Here is a 23,003-nt window from a genome sequence, read left to right as displayed (position 1 = left end):
TAGAAAAGTCTCTTAGAGTGGCCCAGACACTGCCCACTTACTTTTTTGTACACAAATATTTTTTAAGAGATGACCAGATACTACCCACTTGCTTTTTGCACACCCATAATATTTTAAGAATGCCCCAGGTATTGCACAATGCTTTTTTAACAGCGGCCCTGATACTGCATCACTTGATTTTCAGACACAAAATTTTTTTTAAGAGCTGAGCAGATACTGCCCACGTGCTTTTTACACAAATATTTTTTTAAGAGTGCCCCAAAAAACCTTGTGGTGGGTACTAGTGTGCTCTGGGCCCCCTAGCATGCATGGGCCCGGGTAAATAGTACCCACTCACACCCCCCCCCCCTTCACGGCTCCCCTGCCTGTGAGCTGAGTATTATTTTATTGATAAACAGTGGAAATAGGGACTTTCATATTAGTAACGCTAATTAGTAAAGAGACAAAGACTTAAGGTGCGTACACACGGTACAATATCTATGAACGATATGAATGTTATCGATATCGTTCAGCGATATATATCGTAAATTTTTATGCAGTGAACGACCAACGATGCGCGTAACCGCATGAACGATAACGATATCTATGATCAGCTGTACATGCAAGCCAACTTGCACGATATCGTCAACTTTGCCTGTTCAGAGATGTGGCAGGATGACTTCACTGAAAGATATCTTTCAAGCCATTCGTGGTACAGATGGTACCGTGTGTATGCAGCTTTACAGTGGCGGAAGGTAGGCAGCTCTTGCAAACTAGTGGATTGAGCCAAAGAACAGTTTTTTAAAGTCGAACTTTCAGATGGTGAACTACTGTAAGTATTTAGTAAAAGCTGCAGGTGGGTATGTATGAATCAATATATTAAGGTAATCTGAAGATGAAAGCCAATTTATATAATACAGGATAGAGTGCACAAGGGTAAAATCATTAAATACATACTTGATGCTGTTGCTGGCTTCTCTTCTTTCTCCCTGGACTTTGCTCGTATTGATTCTGTTGTTGAAAGCAATGGGGATGGTTGCCTGCAAATCCCAAATTCAGAAATGATAACGTTCTCAATAAATGTAAAGACTAAATTAAGTACACATTGGCTTGTGGTTGTGTCACAGAAGGTACCCCACCTGCACCTAAGCATTGTTTCATCTATCATAACATAATGGAATCGGTTTATGTCCAAAACAGCTGAAATTAATGTTAAACTAGAAAGGTTTTACTAAATAATTATACAGGTTGAGTCTCCCATATCCAAAATGCTTGGGACCAGGGGTATTTTGGATAACGGAATATTCCGTATTTTGGAATAATTGCATATCATAATGAAATATCTTGGGAATGGGACCCAAATATACACACAGAATGCATATATGTGTTATATGCACCTTATACACACAGCCTGCAGCTCATTTTATACAATATTTTCAATAATTTTGTGGCTCAAGCAGTTTGTGTACATACATGAAATACATTTATGTTTCATTTACACCCTATACACACAGCCTGAAGGTAATTTTATACCATATTTTTAATAATTTGTGCCTTAGACAAAGTTTGTGTACATTGAACCATCAAAAATCAAAGGTTTTATTATCTCAGGCATGCCAAAATAATTCCGTAATTCGGAATATTCCGTATTTCGGAATATTTGGATATGGGAGACTCAACCTGTAATAACAATATTAATAACAAACTGTTATCTTTGATATACATGTCACCACCAAGCATCTGTAATGCCACAGACTGAAAATTACAATGGTACAAACAAATAGTTAAATATAAAAAGGTCCACACAGACAGTACAGGGGGGGGAATAAACCAATGAGATAATGAGTGACAGTTCTTAACAGAAGCACTCAGTGACCCAATGCCCCAGGGAAAGGTGGACAGAAAGGATCAGAGGCACTGTGAGTGGGAACGTACTAGAATCAAGAATAGTGCAGGGTATTAAGTAGATATTAAGCTAAACAGTATAAAAAGCACTTCTTTTGTTAAAATAAATAGTTTCACTAAATTTGGAGTGCATAAACTAAAGAAAAAGTTTAGTTTGGGGTCATTTGAGGCTATTTTTTTTTTGCACACCAATAATGTCAAGTAATAATTGGACTAATTAAGCTAATTGGAAACTTCCAATTGCCTAATTAATCACTGGGGGGAGGAGGGGGGGGGGTTGACAAAGGGGTTCTGAAGAAAGTCCATACATTTTTAATTTGAAACAGGAAAGTCCCTGACACCTGCTGGGGGGATGCGAGAAAAAAGCCATGGTGATTCCAACAGAAATTACAGCGGCTTACATTTCTCCCTGTATTCATTGTGCTAAATAGAGAGTTGAAGTTATTGTTTTCGGGAATCAAGAAAGACTATCATTAGATGCTAATTCTGTTATCTTTGTCCACTGTGTATTACAAGTACATGCATAAAATAGTACAGTGACCACCTAGTAAAAGAATACTCCAATGAAAGACCTTTGTGTTTACTTTAAAGTAAATGCTGAGTAATAATCTATTCAACTATTTCTTCATATATGTGTTTTTGAGAAGGTTATTATTTTGTGTTTAGGGTATAGTGTATTGCAAGTAAATGGGAAACCATTTTTCATAGTTATAGCCAATGATGTGCTGCAGCAGTTAGGATAAAGAAGCCTATTTAACTATTAGAGAATTATTACCTATTTACTACAATATTGCTAACTATTGTCATATACAGATGTAGCCAGCCTCGTCGTTGCTGCGATGTGCCCGCATGTGTGCAGGCATCGCCGCAATTGCCAGGCTGTGAGCACTCGCAGCCGGCGATTACCCCATTGAAGTCGATGGTGTGAGCGTGGAGTCCTTGCCAGAGAAGAAGGAAGATCCGCTGGAGCAGCTCTCTCATCCAATCTTAACTCGTGTGCCCACACCAACATATAGAAACCGTTGTAATTCCTACACCGTTCACCTGATTTGAATGCAATTACCCTCAAATTAAATCTGAAAGTCTGCAGTTAAAGCACATCTTGTTTGTTTCATTTCAAAGCCATTGTGGTGGTGAATAGAGGCCAAAATATGACAATTCTGTCAATGTCCCAATATTTATGCACCTGACTGTATGTTAAGACTGACAACTATATAAAGTCAGGGTTAGTACATGATTTCCAACCTATTTTCATCTAGAACCCAAATTATGTCAGAGAATCTGCTTCATGGCGAATGTTTCACATTATAATTACAGTTTATAATGTACTTTTAATCACAATTATCTACAGATTATTTTTAAAACACAGTATAATACAATTTAAAAAAAATACATATGATATTAGGGTCTTGTATTAAAATAATAATAGTGATTATAAATTAGTTAGTAGCAAAAAATATATATTTTTGTAACTACAGGAGATAAAACATCAAATGATGTCCGTTATACCTATTTTACAAACTAGTGAGCCTTTATTTAGATGTGACTGTAAAACAAAAAGAACGTTAAAAACAGAACTCATAATTGTGGGTGATGTCTAATTTTACATGCTTCTTTATAGTATCACAAGGTCCTTTTAGGGACATAACACAAGCCTTTGCCATTCGAAGTAGGTTCTTCCACTGGAGTCAATAGAACGCTTTGCTCTCTCCATGCAGCTAAGAATGACATTATAGGAATGCATCGGGGTTGCAAATATAACCAATGTGGTGTAAAAAAATTGTGCTAATCTTTTTGTAACTTGTGTAGAAAAAAAGAAATATGAAATAAACAAAGGACTAAAAATAGATAAAAGCATGCAATTGCATCTTTGTACAAAGGTTTAAAGTTGTAAAAGAATACAACATGAAACATATTGAGAATCCTTAGTAGGAACTCAATGATAAGGAGATGCGGATTATAACCATTCCCTGCACTGCAAATATTATCATTAGAATCCAGAGTATTTACTTGGTACTAGTGAGGTCACTAAGGCAAGAGGCATAAATGGTAAAAAAATGAATATTAAATTTGTTTTATGACCATATAAACATATACATTCTGATCATGTATCTATAAAGTAGGGATAATATTGGCCAAATTGCAGCCTCCATATTGGGTTTCTATGTTTTCAGCTCCACTATAAAGACCAGTGTCTCTCTTCATTATCAGTGTGCATTGATCCTTAATTATAACCCAAAGTATCCCACCTTACCCCCAACAATAGGAACACAATAAATACTAAGTGTATACCTGAGTGCAGACCTGTCCAGCTGCAGCAGCAGAGGGCTCAGGTACGCTTCCATTACATCCACTATCTCATGAAAATCAGCAGCCAGTTTCTGTTCCGTTTCATCTTCTGCAGTACTGAGGTTATTCTGAATGAGATTACAGTTTAACATGAGCAAAAGTACACGTGTGAAAAGATTTATAATGCATAGTGTGATAATGGCAAAGGTTGACACACTCTTTGTAATCTCTTCCATTTGTGCTTCAATCTCTCTTCCAATATCGCACCCATCTAACAAATGGGGACACTCATCGTAACCATCTAACAAATGGGGACACTCATCGTAACCATCTAACAAATGATCGTAGCTATCTAACAAATGGTGACACTCATTGTACCCATCTAACAAATGGGGACACTCATCGTAGCCATCTAATAAATGGGGACACTCATCGTACCCATCTAACAAATGGCGACACTCATCGTAACCATCTAACAAATGGGGACACTCATCGTACCCATCTAACAAATGGCGACACTCATCGTAGCCATCTAACAAATGGAGACACTCATCGTAGCCATCAAACAAATGGGGACACTCATCGTCCCCATCTAACAAATGGGGACACTCATCGTGCCCATCTAACAAATGGGGACACTCATCGTGCCCATCTAACAAATGGGGACACTCATCGTACGATAGAAGCAGCAGTTTTGGTGAACTCAGACAGCCTAGACATGTAAATATATCAGGGCAGTTACATCATAAATACCACCATTTCTTGTAGGAAATAATGAGCTACTGGTCTTGAATCACATTTCAAAATGTACTGCTTGTGTGCTGAGAAGCATGGGTGACAAGGATATAAACTCAACAGACACAGTTTTAGAATATGTATTAATGGAATATTATCTGCAAGAAAATCTAAGCACTAGTTTGCAAAAATACATTACATTTAGGTAAGGACAAATTATGTAGAAGTCTTCCCCTGAAAACAAACATCTCTGACAGTTGCCATTACACTGTAGTTATGATGTAATTTGTCAAGAGGAGCTATATGACCTGTAAAGTATGTAGATAAGGTTTAATCTCAGGTAGATATATGGATAAATACCCAAGGGGAACATACAAACTCCACACAAGTGCGTAAATACCCAAGGAGAACATACAAACTCTTCATATATAGTGTCTTGGTCAAAAATTTTACTCATGACCTCAGAGAAGTGAGACAGTAATACTAACCACTTTGCCTACTGTGCTTGCCCATATAACTTCACTTTTGCAAGACGAACAAAGAAAAGAAAGGCAGGGTTAAATAACTTACAGACTGATAAAGACATATCTGTATTATAGAAGTTACCATTGCTGGGTTGTTCTTATCGATTCTCTCAAACATGTTTTTCTGCCTTGTGAAGCTTTGTCGATGTTCCCTTCTGAGGAGATTCTGCATCATATCTTGTTTGAACAGCTCCATTTTGTCCAACAAGCTGGATAAAGTCTGGCTGTCTACAGAACATCGGGCAACTTTTGCTGAGGAAATGAAGGACATTGTTTTCTGTGTGTAACTGACTAACGTAGTAACAGCCACAAGTAGAAATAACATGACAATATATAAGTGTTTAACAAACTTACTGGCTCCTTTTTGTTGGCTTAACTTTCCCTTTTGTGTTGAGATAAGTTTGGGCTTTTCAAGAAGAGCACCATACAAGTAAGATCTAGATAATAAATATAAAGACAGTATAAATAGTAACATACAGATCAGCAATTCCAAACAACTACCTCAAAGTTTGTCTGATATCAAGACCTGCAAAAAATTTATTTTTATGTTTCAAATTTAGATATGAATTGAGTTAGGTGGCCCTGAGCTTACAAGACACTGCAGAGCTTTACAGGCCCAAGTGGGTTTCAAAACTCAACCACCAAAAGTTCCCATGTGAATCAAGGCAGTAGTAATATGGACACTGGTGGGGCAGACTATCTGCCAGGGTGGTGTTGGGTTGCCACATGTTATTTTATTTTGGGAAGGGCTTCCCCCATTCTCTGCTGGCCTGATGCCCACTTACAGAAACATGCCCCTAATTACCACCCTACAGTAGGTCTCCCCGATATGTCTGAGCTGCCAGGTAAGGTCGTCAGGAATGCTTCATAGATTGAACATTGATCTTGGAAATGATGTACGAAGAGACAATAGGGGTCACTAATGAAACAGCAGTAAAAAAGCAAGTGAGACATTGACCAACCGTGCACAGTGTGATGCCAAGTTGAGGTAGAGGACATCAAGAAATTGGCCTAAAAGAACTATAATAGATATCTTCTTATACATATATTAATTAGGGGTGAGCGGGTTCGGATTTCTGAAATCCGAACCCCCCCGAGCCCCCCCGATCCGAGTCCGATCCGAGTCAGGCTCGACTTTTCCCGCCTGACTCGGATCTGAAATCGAGTAAAAAGGTCATCATCCCGCCTTCCGAGTCTCGCGGGTTTTGGATCCTATATAAGGTACCCGCGTCGGCGCCATTTTCTCACTCGGCTGTGGACAGTGAAGAGGGAGGGTGGGAGTTAGGGCTGTGTAGTGTAGTGTAGTGCTGCTGTTGTCCACTACTTCAAAGTCCATAGGGGCTGGCTGTGTTGTGCTGTGCTGCTGTTGTTAATAGGGGCTGTGTCCACTACTTCAAAGTCCATAGGGGCTGGCTGGACTGTGTTGTGCAGTCAGTTCTCCATAGGGGCTGTGTCCACTCCAAAGTCCTGTGCAGTGTCCCAGTCCTAAAGGGGTGCTGTAGTGTTGTCCAGGGGGTGCTCTGTCCATCAGGGGTGCTCCCCCCAAGTGCTAAAAAAATAATATATTTTCTGTGTTTGTGAATTGTGTGCGCAGTAGCCGCACGTGCATCAACAAAGTAGTGCCGCACGTGCGCCTGTGTCATAAGTAAAGGGTCGGCTGGCTTGACCGTTAAAGGGTGCTGTAACCCCCAAAGTACACTCCAGTCCAAACCAAAAAAAAAATTATTTTCTGTGTTTGTGAATTGTGTGCGCAGTAGCCGCACGTGCATCAACAAAGTAGTGCCGCACGTGCGCCTGTGTCATAAGTAAAGGGTCGGCTGGCTTGACCGTTAAAGGGTGCTGTAACCCCCAAAGTACACTCCAGTCCAAACCAAAAAAAAAATTATTTTCTGTGTTTGTGAATTGTGTGCGCAGTAGCCGCACGTGCATCAACAAAGTAGTGCCAAGCGTGCGCCTGTGTCATAAGTAAAGGGCCGGCTGGCTTGACCGTTAAAGGGTGCTGTAACCCCCGAAAGTACACTCCAATCCAAACCAAAAAAAAATTATTTTCTGTGTTTGTGAATTGTGTGCGCAGTAGCCGCACGTGCATCAACAAAGTAGTGCCAAGCGTGCGCCTGTGTCATAAGTAAAGGGCCGGCTGGCTTGACCGTTAAGGGTGCTGTAACCCCCGAAAGTACACTCCAGTCCAAACCCCAAAAAAAATTATTTTCTGTGTTTGTGAATTGTGTGCGCAGTAGCCGCACGTGCATCAACAAAAGTAGTGCCAAGCGTGCGCCTGTGTCATAAGTAAAGGGCCGGCTGGCTTGACCGTTAAAGGGTTCTGTAACCCCCGAAAGTACACTCCAGTCCAAACCAAAAAAAAATTATTTTCTGTGTTTGTGAATTGTGTGCGCAGTAGCCGCACGTGCATCAACAAAGTAGTGCCAATCGTGCGCCTGTGTCATAAGTAAAGGGCCGGCTGGCTTGACCGTTAAAGGGTGCTGTAACCCCCAAAGTACACTCCAGTCCAAACCAAAAAAAAAATTATTTTCTGTGTTTGTGAATTGTGTGCGCAGTAGCCGCATGTGCATCAACAAAGTAGTGCCAAGCGTGCGCCTGTGTCATAAGTAAAGGGCCGGCTGGCTTGACCGTTAAAGGGTTCTGTAACCCCCAAAGTACACTCCAAAACAAAAAAATATATATTTTCTGTGTTTGTGACTTGTGTGCACTGTGGCTGCACGTGCATCAACAAAGGAGCAGCGCCAAGCGTGCGCCTGTGTCCCATAAGTAAAGAGCCGGCTGGCTCATTTCTTAAAGGGTGGTGTAACCCACAAAGTGCACTACTCTCCAGCAAAAATAAAAAAATATTTTCTGTGTTTGTGTGCGCTTTAGCCGCACGTATATATCAATATAACATAAATGGAGGACCAAACTTTCTCCGCTAAAAATAAAATAGGGAAAGATCAAGAACCACTTCCTCCTAGTGCTGTTGCTGCTGCTGGGAGTTGTTCATCATCCCAGAGAGGAAGTAGGAACATCACTACTTTTACTAAACAATTGACCCTCCAACAGTCCCTAGCGATGAGGATGAAGTACGACAGCAGTCATCCTGAAGCAAAACGTATAACTGAGGCCTTGACTGCTATGTTGGTGTTAGACGTGCGTCCGGTATCCGCCATTAGTGCAGTGGGATTTAGACAATTGATGGAGGTAGTGTGTCCTCGGTTCCAAATCCCGTCTAGATTCCACCAGCATCCTCAAAGCAGCAGCGACAAGCGTGCGTCTGTCTGTTAAAGGGTGGTGACACCCTCAAAGTGTGCTACACAAACAATTAAAATATAGTTCTTTTTTTTTCTGTCTTTGTGAAATGTGTGGGCTGTAGCCGCACCTGCATCCTTAAAGCAGCAGCGACAAGCGTGCGTCTGTCTGTTAAAGGGTGGTGACACCCTCAAAGTGTGCTACACAAACAATAAAAATATTCTTCTTTTTTTCTGTCTTTGTGAATTGTGTGGGCTGTAGCCGCACCTGCATCCTTAAAGCAGCAGCGACAAGCGTGCGTCTGTCTGTTAAAGGGTGGTGACACCCTCAAAGTGTGCTACACAAACAATAAAAATATTCTTTTTTTCTGTCTTTGTGAATTGTGTGGGCTGTAGCCGCACCTGCATCCTTAAAGCAGCAGCGACAAGCGTGCGTCTGTCTGTTAAAGGGTGGTGTAACTCTCAAAGTGCTCCAAAAAATAAAAAACTATTTTTTTAATGTGTTTGTGACTTGTGTGCGATGTAGCCGCACTTGCATCCTCAAAGCAGCAGCGACAAGCGTGCGTCTGTCTGTTAAAGGGTGGTGACACCCTCAAAGTGTGCTACACAAACAATAAAAATATTCTTCTTTTTTCTGTCTTTGTGAATTGTGTGGGCTGTAGCCGCACCTGCATCCTTAAAGCAGCAGCAACAAGCGTGCGTCTGTCTGTTAAAGGGTGGTGACACCCTCAAAGTGTGCTACACAAACAATTAAAATATTGTTCTTTTTTTTTCGGTCTTTGTGAAATGTGTGGGCTGTAGCCGCACCTGCATCCTTAAAGCAGCAGCGACAAGCGTGTGTCTGTCTGTTAAAGGGTGGTGACACCCTCAAAATGTGCTCCACAAACAATAAAAATATTCTTCTTTTTTCTGTCTTTGTGAATTGTGTGGGCTGTAGCCGCACTTGCATCCTCAAAGCAGCAGCGACAAGCGTGCGTCTGTCTGTTAAAGGATTACATCGGTGACAGCATCCAAGTAGGCATGTCAGACAGTCTGTACCTGTACTGGCAGGAAAAAGAAGCAATTTGGAGGTCCCTGTACAAACTGGCTCTATTTTACCTGAGTTGCCCCCCCTCCAGTGTGTACTCCGAAAGAGTGTTTAGTGCATACGGGAACCTTGTCAGCGAAAGGCGTAGGAGGTTGCTTCCACAAAATGTGGAGAAGATGATGTTCATAAAATGAATTATCAACTCTTCCAGGGAGACCAGCCTCCAGAACGTACAGAGGGACCTGTGGTTCCAGCAGGGACGAATTAATACTCTGTGAGGATGAGGATGTACACACTGAAGAGGGTGAGGAATCGGTGGATGAGGAGGATGAGGATGACATCTTGCCTCCGTAGAGCCAGTTTGTGCAGGGACAGATTAATTGCCAACTTGTTTTGTGGGGGCCCAAACGAACCAATCATTTCAGCCACAGTTGTGTGGCAGACCCTGGCGCTGAAATGATTGGTTTGTTAAAGTGTGCATGTCCTGTTTATACAACATAAGGGTGGGTGGGAGGGCCCAAGGACAATTCCATCTTGCACCTCTTTTTTTTCTTTGCATTATGTACAGTTTGGGGCCTAGTTTTTCAAACTGCCATCCTGTCTGCCACTGCAGTTTCACGCCTAGATGGGTCACGTGTTTGTGCCGCCCACTCGTGTCGCTTAGCATAGTCATCCAGCTACCTCGGTGCAACCTTTTGGACATAAAAACACTATTGTGAGGTGTGAGGTGTTCAGAATAGACTGGAAATGAGTGGAAATTAAGGTTATTGAGGTTAATTATAGCATAGGAGCAGAAAAACCTACAAATTCTGTGATTTTAGCTGTTTTTATGCTTTTTTTCAAAAAAATACAGATCCAAAACACAAAACCCAGAACCCAAAACACGGAAGGGTGGTTTTGGCAAAACCAATCCAGATCCAAAACACGAAGAAAGATCCAGATCCAAAACCAAAACACAAAACACGAAAAGTGGCCGGTGCACACCCCTAATATTAATATAATTTTTTTTTTTCAAATCTACTTGTACAAGGTAGAATATGATACAATATAACAAGGTATATCAGAAAAGCAAAGTTGTACAGAGTTTGCAATAAAACACATAACAATAAAAGGGATAAATTGAATAAGTCCAACATGAAACAAACATAAGGTAATTAAAATATAGACAAGACAATTAAGAAAATAAGCGAAAATATAAAGTAAGGCCATGCGACTAATTCGTTCTGAGACCAGAGCCATATCCTGCGGATAATGTGAAATATAAATTTTAGGCAGAATCAGGGGGGAGAGAGAGGGAGAACAGGAGCTCTCACTGGGGAGGCACCTCAGGAATCAGCATGGGATCCCTTATATAATGTAAGTGCAATGACTGGAACATAAAATCCCTGAAAAGGTTTAAGCCAGCCTGTACATGTGGATTACAGGGTACATCCCCAATTTTTGTGGAATCTTTTTACGCCCACATCAATATCAAAAATACCACCATTCCTTCATGATAAAGAATTTCCAAAATCAAGTGATTCACAAGTTCTAGGGAGTGAGGTACCCTTGCAAGTCAAAGTTTAATACAGCTTGTTTGGCTATGGTGACAATTATTGTCAAAAGGTGTGTAAGGGGAAAAAAATTGATTTTGAGACTTCCCCATAGAGTAATCTGCGAAAGGCATTGCTTTAGCATCTAACTGTAGCTGGAGGCCTAGACAGACCTCGCGGTAGGCCAAAAAAAAAAGCAAAACCACAAATTGTGCGCTAAAGTGGAGCCAGGTCTGCAGCATTTAGGACACATCCCGGTTTCTTATTCAACAAAGTGTTTCCTATGCATTATGGGGGGGCATCTATAATTATCCTTTTATTAACATATATTGGTGTAAATGTTAACAGTAGCCCTTTCACATAAATTATTATTTTAGACTGTAAGCTCTCACGTTCTGTGCCCCCTCATCCCTGTGTTTCATGTCTGAAGCTTCTAGTCCACCTAGTATTATGATTGGTTAGACGGACTATCCAGCAGAGCTTTGTGAAATCATATATGATCACTTGTTAGAAATTTGAACTATAGTAATTAAATATTTTCATAAGAGTGAAGCTGCGTACACACCTAAAATACAGTATATCTGCAGATAATGGTTGTTCATACACACTGAACAACCATCCATCATCTACGGTGTAATGGTTAGCGTTACTGCCTCACAGCACTGAGGTCATGGGTTCGATTCCCACTATGGCCCTAACTGTGCGGAGTTTGTATATTCTCCCTGTGCTTGCGTGGGTTTCCTCCGGGTACTCCGGTTTCCTCCCACACTCCAAAAATATACTGGTAGGTTAATTGGCTCTCCTCAAAATTGACCATAGTGTGTATGTTTGTGAGCATGTGGTAGAAAATATAGATTGTAAGCTCCACTGGGGCAGGGACAGATGTGAATGGTAAGATATTCTCTGTAAAGCGCTGCGGAATATGTGTGCGCTATATAAATAACTGGTAATAATAATAATAATAACTATCTGACCGCGGGTCCCGCTGGCCGGGGGTCGTGCTGCTCCCCTCTCCCCATGGCTGCAAGTGTCCTGGGGGTCCGCTGATTGCCCGTACGCACAGCACGATGGACAGATATCTGCAGATATATCTGCCATTGTCTGGGCAACACAGCCGACGCAATATGTCTGTAAAGGACGTCGTTCACAGCCATATCGCTGGTACACACTGGCCAACGGGCACCAGATATATTGGCCGATCAATTTATCGGCCAATATATCTGCCAGTGTGTACCCATCATCAGAAACTTAAGTTTATTTTTATTTTTTTTCATAAAGATAAATCATTTCAAGGAAAAGGTGAATAAGATTGTAAACAAACAAGTAAAAAATGCAAACAAATGCTATTAGTTACCTATCTTCCGAATGCTGCAGAATAATGATAGTAAAGTTTGGTGGCAGCTCATTGAATATGTTGAAATACTGCATAGTAATGTGAAGATTTCCCCACACCTAAAACATATAAAGAGTTTAGGCAAAATTAAACTGAGCTGCTGTTACAATCTGCTCACTATATATGAGAAGAACCTACAACAATAATTCTGTTAGAACAAAACTCATCTGAGAGATTTATCAAAACGTTCTAAAGAAGACAAGTAGAGGTGTTGGCCATAGCAACCAATCAGATTGTAGCTATTATTTTATTATTATTTATTTATTTATTATTTGGGCAGCAGAGACGGTGTAATGTTTAGCGTTACTGCCTCACAGCACTGAGGTCATGGGTTTGATTCCCACTACGGCCCTGTGTGGAGTTTGTATATTCTCCCTGTGCTTGCGTGGGTTTCCTCCAGGCACTCCGGTTTCCTCGCACACTCCAAAAATATACTGGTAGGTTAATTGACTCCCCACAAAACTGACCATAGTGTGTATGTGTGTGAGAATGTGGTAGGGAATATAGATTGTAAGCTCCACTGGGGCAGGGACAGATGTGAATTGTAAGATATTCTCTGTAAAGCGCTGCGGAATATGTGTGACCTATATAAATAACTGGTAATAATAATATAGAATGTACAGTACTTCTATATATAAATTATAGCTATACTATGATTGGTTGCTATGGGCAACAACTCCACATTTCCTCTTTAAAGCTTTGATAAATCTCTCCTATTATGAGAAAATAAAAGAGGTGTGGCTGTATAATGTTGCCAATATCCAATAAGAAGTTAATAGGAGGCTGAGGAGTCTCAAATAATGAGTTTAAGATAACACAAATATTCCCCAAAGTCTCAAATATCTCCATAATAGATATGTATTCATTTGGATAAAAGCTTCTTTCAGTCTGAGCTTCAGGAGGTGCCGTCACACTTACCAAATAATTTGGCATCCAAATCTTAAAAACACAAAGTAGTTAGTTACGATGACGCACTAATGAGGCAAATATAAATCATAATGTCTACTCACTTTATATAAAAGGATTCTGTTATTGTAGGAAATGTGTATAAAACAAGTCTGCGTGCTCTAAATTCCTTTAACTTATATTTTTGCATTCTCTTTAACATAGATGAGTTGTTCATAGTGTGTACGTTTGTATCCTAAGAATTCTGCCTTCACCTCCATATGACATAAAACAAGAGATATGGTAAGAACTTACCTTTGTTATCTCTGTTTCTACGAAGTCCATAGGGTCCACAGGGTGACCTTGGGGTATAGCTGGATCCTGGATCCTCGGGCACCACGGAGTTAAAGCTTTTAGCTGCTCCCAGGATGCACTTGGGTCCAACCTCCCCTATACCCCGCCCCCGAGCCACAGGCACCTCAGTTGGTAAGCAGCCCAGGCCGGAGAAGGAGACGAAACAGAGAGAAGGAAGACTGGAACACACAAGAACCATACTCACAGAAATGGGAGACGGAAAACCGGTGACCAGTCACAGAGCCCATATGAAGCCAGGTGCGTCAGGGCGGGTGCCCTGTGGACCCTATGGACTTCGTAGAAACAGAGATAACAAAGGTAAGTTCTTACCATATCTCTTGTTTTCTACTTCAGGGTCCATAGGGGTCCACAGGGTGACCTTGGGGATGTCCCAAAGCAGTCCAACTAAGGGCGGGGACGCTCCTGTGCTGATAGGAGAACCCGGCGCCCAAAGGATGCATCCTGAGAGGCAAAGGTGTCAAACGCATAGAACCTCAAAAAGGTCTGAATGGAAGACCAGGTGGCCGCCTTACAGAGCTGAACAGCAGAGGCGCCACGGCTAGCAGCCCAAGAAGGGCCCACGGACCGAGTGGAATGAGCCTTAACCGAGGCTGGAACAGGTAAACCCTCCTGCATATAAGCCTCAATAATAACAGAACGAAGCCAACGGGCTAGAGTCTGTTTGTTGGCAGGCCAACCCCTCTTGTGAAAACCAAAGAGGATAAACAAAGAATCCGACTTCCTCACAGAACTAGTCCGGTCCACATAAACCTGGAGTGCCCTTACAACGTCTAAGGAAGTCTCCCCAGCCGAAAGATCAGGTGACTGAAAGGCTGGTACAACAATTTCCTGATTAATGTGGAACCTGGAAACCACCTTAGGCAGGAAATCAGGACGAGTGCGAAGCACCGCTCTGTCCTGATGAAAAATCAGAAAAGGGGGACGACAAGAAAGCGCCCCCAAATCTGAAACCCTCCTGGCAGAAGCAATTGCCAAGAGGAAAACAGTTTTAAAAGTTAGCCACTTGAGCTCCACTGACTCCAAGGGCTCAAAAGGAGGACCCTGTAAGGCCCTAAGAACCACCGCCAAATCCCACGGGGCCACAGGTGGCACAAAGGGAGGCTGGATTCTCAAAACACCCTGGAAAAAGGTGTGTACGTCCGGCATAGCAGCGATCCTGCGCTGGAACCACACCGACAGACCAGACACGTGTACCTTCAGTGAAGAAAGACGTAATCCTAAATCCAAACCGGACTGAAGGAAAGCCAGAATACGCGAAACTCGGAACACCTGGGGATCATAGTTTCTGGCCTCGCACCACTGAAAGTAAGTGTGCCACACTCTGTGATAGATCCTCGCGGAAGCAGGCTTGCGCGCCCTCAGCATGGTGGTAATAACGGAGCTAGAAAAGCCCCGAGACCTCAGGACGGCTGTCTCAAGAGCCACGCCGTCAAAGATAGTCGAACCAGATCCGAGTGAAGACAGGGCCCCTGAGACAACAGGTCCCGCCGTTGAGGTAGGAGGTACGGAGCGTCGATGGACAGGCTCCGCAGATCGGAGTACCACGGCCTTCTGGGCCACGCTGGGGCCACCAGGATCAGTGTGCCTCCGTCCTGTTTGAACTTGCGCAGGACCCGAGGCAGCAGAGATATCGGAGGGAACAAGTAAGCCAGTTGAAACAGCCATTTCACCGACAGCGCGTCTATCAGACTTGCGCCTGCGTCCCTTGTCCTTGACCCGTACACAGGCAGCTTGTGATTGTAACGGGACGCCATCAGGTCCAGTTCTGGCAGCCCCCACTTGTCCACGAGTAGTTGGAATACCTCTGGATGAAGCGACCATTCCCCGGGATGCACATCGTAACGGCTGAGGAAGTCTGCCTCCCAATTGAGGACTCCTGGGATGAAAACTGCCGAGAGAGCTGGAAGATAGCGCTCCGCCCAAGCCAGGACGCGGGACACCTCCGACATCGCAGCTCGACTGCGAGTCCCTCCCTGGTGATTGATGTACGCCACCGTGGTGGCGTTGTCTGACTGCACCTGAACGGCCCTTCCGTGAAGAGCGGTGCCGGACGACTGCAGGGCTCTGTATACTGCCCGCAGTTCCAGGATGTTGATGGGAAGAATCGCTTCCTCCGCCGACCAACGACCCTGAAGTGACAAGGAGCCTGTCACCGCCCCCCAACCCCGGAGACTGGCATCTGTCGTGAGCAGAACCCATTCCGGGATCCAAAAGGGGCGCCCCTCCAGGAGATGCGCTGTCTGCAGCCACCAGGCTAGGGACAGACGCACCTCCGAGGACAACACCAGCATCTGAGAGCGGATCCTGTGTGGCAATCCGTTCCATTCTGAAAGAATCAGCCCCTGCAGGGGCCTGGAATGGAACTGGGCAAACTCCACCATGTCGAATGCCGACACCATGGACCCCAAAACTCTCATCGCTGAGTGCACCGACACTCTGCCACTGCTCAGACAACTGTGAATCCGCAGCTGTAAGGAGGAGACCTTCTCTGGAGTCAGAAAAATCCGTTGCTGACGAGAGTCCAGCAGGGCCCCCAAATGAACCATCCGTTGTGATGGGATGAGGGAGGATTTCTTCCAGTTGATCAACCAGCCGTGCGCCTGTAGACAAGCGACCGTCAGGTGGAGATGCTGGATCAGTACCTCCGGGGAGCTTGCCAGCAAGAGGAGGTCGTCTAGATACGGTAGCAACCGTATCCCCTGGCTCCGAAGGTGAGCCGCCATGACCGCCATCACCTTGGTAAATACCCTTGGTGCCGTGGAGAGACCAAAGGGTAGAGCCCTGAATTGGTAGTGGTTGTGGAGAATAGCAAACCGCAGAAACCGTTGGTGCGATGTTGCTATAGGCACATGGAGGTAGGCGTCCTGGATATCCAGGGAGACCATATAATCCCCCGGTTCCACCGCCAGTATGATGGAACGCAAAGTTTCCATCCTGAATTTGGGAACCCTGAGAAACCTGTTCAGGGACTTCAAATTGAGGATGGGGCGATGAGAGCCATTGGGTTTCTGCACCAGAAACAGCGTAGAGTAATACCCCATCCCACGTTGAGACTGTGGTACGGGTATAATGACCCCCGCCGTCAGTAAGGCCTCTATGGCTTCCTGAACCTGCAAGGCCTTGGTTTTGTCCTGAGAAGGACTTGTGCAAAAAAACTGGCAAGGCGGCCTGTGCCGAAAAGACAGGGCGTACCCCTGGGAGACCACTTCTCGCACCTAGGCATCCGTGGTGGTATTGTGCCAGCACTGGGCGAATTGAAGAAGTCGGCCTCCCACTCTGGGGTCCCCCAGAGGGAGGCCCGTCCCATCACGCAGAAGGCTTATCTTCTGGCTTGGAAGAAGGGCGCCTAGCACTCCAGGCTTGCTTCTTTGGCTTTGAGGCGGTCTTGGGTGCGGACTGCCTCGGGAAGGACTGACCCTTTGCCTTGCCCTGAACCCGAAAGGAACGAAACGCCGAGCTCCGGACCTTAGCAGGTGTAGTAGCTGAAGGGAGGAAGGCTGACCTGGATTTTGCCAGGGTATCTACTATTTTGTCCAGGTCCGGACCAAATAGTAATTCCCCATTAAAAGGTAAGGCCTCCAAGCCTTTCTTTGAATCCGCGTCTGCTCTCCAAGACCGCAACCACAAGGATCTACGAGCAGACACTGCTGCCGCCGAAACCCTAGAGGTCAACAGGCTAGCATCCAAAGATGCTTCTCCAATGTAGGAGGCGGCATCTCTCATCTGTCCTAACAACGCCCTCTGGACGTCCGGAGATTCATCCGTAAACGTGTCCTCCAAGGCGTTGGCCCACCCCTCAATGGCCTTGGCCACCCAGGAGATGGCCATGGACGGCCGGGCTACAGCCCCTGAGAGAGAATAAATAGACTTTAGACAAGTCTCCACCTTCCTGTCCGTAGGAACCTTCAGCGAGGATATAGACGGCAATGGCAAAGTAGCACTCCTGATGAGGCGTGTTACATGGGAATCGACTGCAGGCGGAGTTTCCCATTTCTTACAATGCGCTTCCGGGAATGGATAATTGGACGCCAAGCGTTTCTGTGGCAGGAAACGCTTACTGGGCGTCTGCCAGGCCACCGCCATGTGATCAGTCAACTGATCAGACAAGGGGAACGCTGTAGAAGTAACCTTAGCCTTTTTAAAACTAGGATACCTTGACTTGGGAGCGGGTGCCTCATCCTCAATCAGAAGAATAGCCCGCACCGCCTTAACCAGAGCCCGCACATTGATGGAAGACTTAGTGTCTACCTCCTGGACTGAGGCATCTGAGGCTGAGTCATCCTGTACCTCACCATCATCCGAGAACCCCTCAGAATCCGAAAGATGCGCAGCCTGTGCCATGACTGAGCGTTTAGACGCCCTGGAGGGCACGTCACTGCGCAACATCGACTGAAAAGCCGAAGATGCTGCCGCCAAATCTTGGACAGTGTGGGAAAGCGCATCCACCCAGGGTGGAGGAGCTGTCACAGGAGCCTGAAACGGCACCACAGCCGGCTGTGCCACAGGGGTGGACTGAATATACATTGGCAACCCCGCATAGGGACCAACAGGCTGAGACCCCGGGGGAGTCTGCAATAATTGTGGGACACCCGGGGAATGGGGGATGGCAGGCTGGGGCAACGCCCTAGTAGGGGCGGCAGTCGGGACCGACAGACGGTCCGCGATGGACACCAGCACCTGGGAAAACATCGCCCATGGTGGCTCCTGCGAAATGGGAGGTTTAGACGTACCAGGGACCGCCTGGCACCGTCCGCACAGGCCGTCCTGTGACAAATCCTTCCTATCCACTCCTGCAGAACAGCGCCTGCAGGAGAACAATACCGGAGCCCCGGAGTGCTCAATCTCCTCCTCAGACATGACTTAGGAAGAAAACGTGCGCACTCACCAGTGTGCTGAACAACAGCCCACAATATGGCACCGTGTAGCACACAACTGTATGTGACGGACCTCACAAATACGTGGTCTATATAGGTGAGGTCAGTAGAAACACCCTTCCCCCGCACACCTGTAGGGCTTGTAGGAGAAGTAAAGGGATAGGTATAAGCTGACAGTAAGTAGAAAAAAGACACAGACAGGCAGCACTAGCAAAAGTCACATACCATGCAGGAAGATATACTCACTGCACCTTTCCACTACAATCAACCTCCCAGATTCAGTGTCTGGGAGGGCTATAGTGCTGTGTACACTGTCCTTCTGCAGGGGAGAGGTACACAGGGGGACCGGTCCGCGTGCTCCCTGAGAGTATCCACGCTGCCACAGAGAAAATGGCCGCTGGAGACCTCAGAGGAGGAGTGGCCGAGTATCTGCAGCTCAGCGACGCCAGACTCCGAGCTGAAAGGCGCGCTGAGCTGAGGGGAGGAGCCGCTGACAGGGAAGGCTTCCTCCCCTGGCTAGCATATTAACCCCCGGGTTGCCGGCATCCCGCTTGCCGCGATATTAACCCTGGTGGTCTAGTGGTCTGGCGGGGTATGCCTCCGCTGGAGGGGGGGCCCGCCGCCACCGCTAGCGCCCCCGGTCTGTCCCCTTCTTCCGGCAGCAGTCCCGGGGGAAACCAGAGTCCAGCTAGTACAGACTCTGGCTTCCCCCGCCGCGATCCCCAGTTCAGTGCTGGCGTCGCGGCGCCAGCAGGGAGAAGGAGCGGCAGCGTGGGCGTCTGTACAGACAGCCCAGCGCTGCTGCTCTAGAGAAAAAACTAATAGTAAAAAATAAATAAATTTAACTAAGTTAAATAAAAAATTAAAAGCTTTAGGGGGCTGCTCCTGCAGCCCACCCCGCAGGGTGACCCGACTCCGGCCGGGCACCATCTAAAACTGAGGTGCCTGTGGCTCGGGGGCGGGGTATAGGGGAGGTTGGACCCAAGTGCATCCTGGGAGCAGCTAAAAGCTTTAACTCCGTGGTGCCCGAGGATCCAGGATCCAGCTATACCCCAAGGTCACCCTGTGGACCCCTATGGACCCTGAAGTAGAAATCTACAGTTTGATCTGTATTGTGAAAGGTATGGCGCCAAATTGAGTTCTCATTTCACAATCATTTTCTCAGGTCAGACCTTTCAGGCACAATTCTCTCATATAGAATATCAAAAATAGGTGCTGAAATATGTAAATATGCAATCTACACTAGGGATGGAAACCACATCCAGTCTCTTTTTCACAAGTAAGAATTCTCTGTATACAGTATATTTGCTTGCAGTACAGTATGTAGTACAGGAGAACAGATTAAGTCCACATGTAATTGCATATTCTTATAGGAAAATAGTCTCCTTCCTGTCACACCTAATCTTGGTCCAACATCACACCCTTTCTGTGAACCTAGTTGGTCCACATATTTTACGAGTTAATGATGGAATAAAACGTCTCAATGTAGACCATGCATTGACACCATCATGAAAATATGATGTTTGTACTCATCTACTGTATAAATCCTTTTCTCTGATTCAATGAGATACACTGGAGACTGGGTTATAGCTGGTGACTTGAGGAGTCTGGGCACTTGCACAAAAAAAACCTGACAGTACAGGCTCCTTCCTCTCTATACCGCACCAACTGTCACACTAGCCAGGTTTAAACTAACAAAGCCCAAAGGAAGGAAACAATGGACTACATAACAGTTATATCACCCCAGGACATAGCCTGGAGCATTAAGGAGGGTGTACAGTGTCCCCCATGGAATCAGAGAAAAGGATTTATCGGTGAGTGCAAATAAAAAATTTTCTCTGTATTCCAATGGTGGAAGCTGTCCCTAAGTGAGGGAATGCTCCTGTGCTGTGCATAACACTCTTTGCCCAAAGCTGGCTTCTCTTGAATCGAAAGAGTCAAACCACCCTGCAAAGCTGCTCAGTCAAGTCTCCATGCCTTGCAATTCACATAGTCCTTACAGACATGCTCGAATGAGCTTTTAAAGAATTTAGAATAGGTTTATTAGCCAAAATACTGTATAAGCCTGACAAATATCTACCATAATCCAAAGGACGATGGACTGTTTGAAAGCTGACCTCTTGAGTTTGTTCAAAACGTACAGAACAAACAAGTCATCTGTACGTCACAAGTTCTTGGTCCTATCCACGTAAATCTGAAGCACTTATACTATGTACAGTGAATAAAGAGAGATCTTAGAATCCGTCTCATCATTGTCCAGTAATTAGGGAACTACAATTTCTTGATTAATATTAAAAACTTCGGATGAAAGAAGTGTTTCATTCTTAAAATCAGAAAGTGCAGACACCTGTACTTTAAGAATATTTCATCTCAGACTCAATTTTCTTATCCGGACTGAAGAAATAATAGAATCCTACAAAGAAAAGTACTGTAGGTTTTTGCAGAACCTATGATAGATCTTGCCCAATCCTGGTTTACACACTTTTACCAATGTATGGACAACATTATCTGCAGAACCTTTAGCCTTTAGGATGGTTGTCTCAATATCCACCTCATTAAAGCTAACAGAAGCAAGGTCTTGTGAAGGAAGGGTCCCTGATTGCGAAGTTTCAGCCTGAGTGGAAAGCACCATGGTGGGGCTATCAATATGCTGAGTAAGTCACTGCTGATCCAGTTTGGAGCTATTAGAATGGTGTGCACCCTTTTAGAACCAGTGGGAGCTTTGCTGTTGGTGGGAATATATAAATTAGGGAGAAGTGTCATAGCTTCTATGAGAAATGCTCCCGGATCTCTTGTTCTGGCACAGAACTTGGCAACTAATGGTTCAGCCTGGAAGCCATTATGTCAACTTCTGGCTGGCCTCACTGATCCAGCAACTGCTGGAAAATCTCGGGATAGGGACATCATTCCACTACATAATCCTGTCTGTCTACTGCATTGCTTGAGCACTCTTTGTGGCTCCCTGCTGGTTTAGATAAGCAACAATCTTCACATTGGATGACTGTGCCTTCACGGGCAGCCCTTACAGAAGGAATTGTGCCTTGGTGGAGGCCAAAAACACATCTCAAAGTTCCAGGACTTTGATGGGGAGAGACCCTTCTCTTATGGAAGGAATACCCTTTGAAGTTTTGTGTTGAAGAGGACTCCTAAATAGACCAGCCTTTCAGATGAAACAGGATTGGATTTCTAAACATTCAGAATCTAACCATGAAGTTCTGTAGTCTCTATCATGACATAGAGATGTGATTTCAATACATCTGCAGAGTCCGCTTAGACCATCAGATCATTTAGATATGGGACAACCTGGATTCCTTTGATCCTGAAGGCAGCTAGGACCAACATAATTTTTGTGAAAACTCAGAGCCATAAGGAAGCCAAAGGGTAGAGCCTGGAACTGAAAATGGTCTGAGAAGATTGCAAATCTCAGAAGATTTTGCTGACCTCCCCAGATAGTAATGAGTGCACGTCTTAGCTGTCAATTGACACCATGAATTCGATTTTTATATTCATGCTATCCCAAAGGGATGCAGCATTAAGAAGCGGATTTGTTATCTTTGTTAAATATGCTATGGGAGCATCCACTGGCAGCCGTTTTTCCCATTTTCTCCGTTTCAGAGAGGAAGAGGATAAAACGGCACCAAACCTTTGGATTTAGCTGGTGCTGCTTATTTGGGAATTATGACTGCTGATGGAACAATGTTTATAAACCTTGTCCATGTCCTGCAATGTTTTGTGCTCTAAGTCTCTTTTTTATTGTTTTATTAACACTGTCTTGTTTATGTACTTTGCAAGGCAATATGTATCACTTGTGGCGCCATATAAATAAATAATAATAATATTAATAATAAAAGGTAGTGTTCTCCTTCAAATCTGAAACCTTCTATTAGGGTGTGCCCAGCTTGTTGACAATAAGGGGTAAATTTACTAAAGTGAGAGTTTTTAGAATTGGAGATGTTGCCCATAGCAACCAGTCACATTCTAGCTATTACAGTATCTTCTAGAAAGTGCTAGTTAAATGTTAAGTAGAATTTGATTGGTTGCTATGGGCAATATCTCGAACTTCTAAAAACCCTCACTTTAGTAAATATACCCCTCACTCTCTCTTCAGTGTTCCCTCAACTCTTTTCTCCTCCTCTCTCTCCCCCTCTAACTCCATCTGTCTCCCCCCCAACTCCCTTTTTCTCTTATCATAACTCAGTTTTATTATATAGATTATCCTTTGCATTACTTTTTTTTCTCTTCATCTTTT

At 44.5% G+C, this 23,003-nt stretch overlaps 1 protein-coding gene across 2 annotated transcripts in view; it reads right to left on the bottom strand.

The window, feature by feature from the left end:
• Window positions 1-23,003, bottom strand: part of CFAP46 (cilia and flagella associated protein 46) — a 351,236-nt gene that overhangs the window by 47,102 nt on the left and 281,131 nt on the right. For both annotated transcript variants that reach the window (XM_088476936.1, XM_088476935.1), the window contains 5 exons: window positions 12,582-12,679; window positions 5,787-5,869; window positions 5,515-5,684; window positions 4,177-4,301; window positions 937-1,019 (listed from right to left, as the gene is read on the bottom strand). In XM_088476936.1, the coding sequence (XP_088333062.1) occupies window positions 937-1,019; window positions 4,177-4,301; window positions 5,515-5,684; window positions 5,787-5,869; window positions 12,582-12,679 (559 nt within the window). The remainder of the gene's footprint in view (window positions 1-936; window positions 1,020-4,176; window positions 4,302-5,514; window positions 5,685-5,786; window positions 5,870-12,581; window positions 12,680-23,003) is intronic.

This window comes from Taudactylus pleione, unplaced genomic scaffold (genome assembly GCF_031769625.1).
Source record: "Taudactylus pleione unplaced genomic scaffold, aTauple2 ptg000198l, whole genome shotgun sequence".
Classification (NCBI taxonomy): domain Eukaryota; kingdom Metazoa; phylum Chordata; class Amphibia; order Anura; family Myobatrachidae; genus Taudactylus; species Taudactylus pleione.
This window is presented reverse-complemented; position numbering and strand designations above follow the sequence as displayed.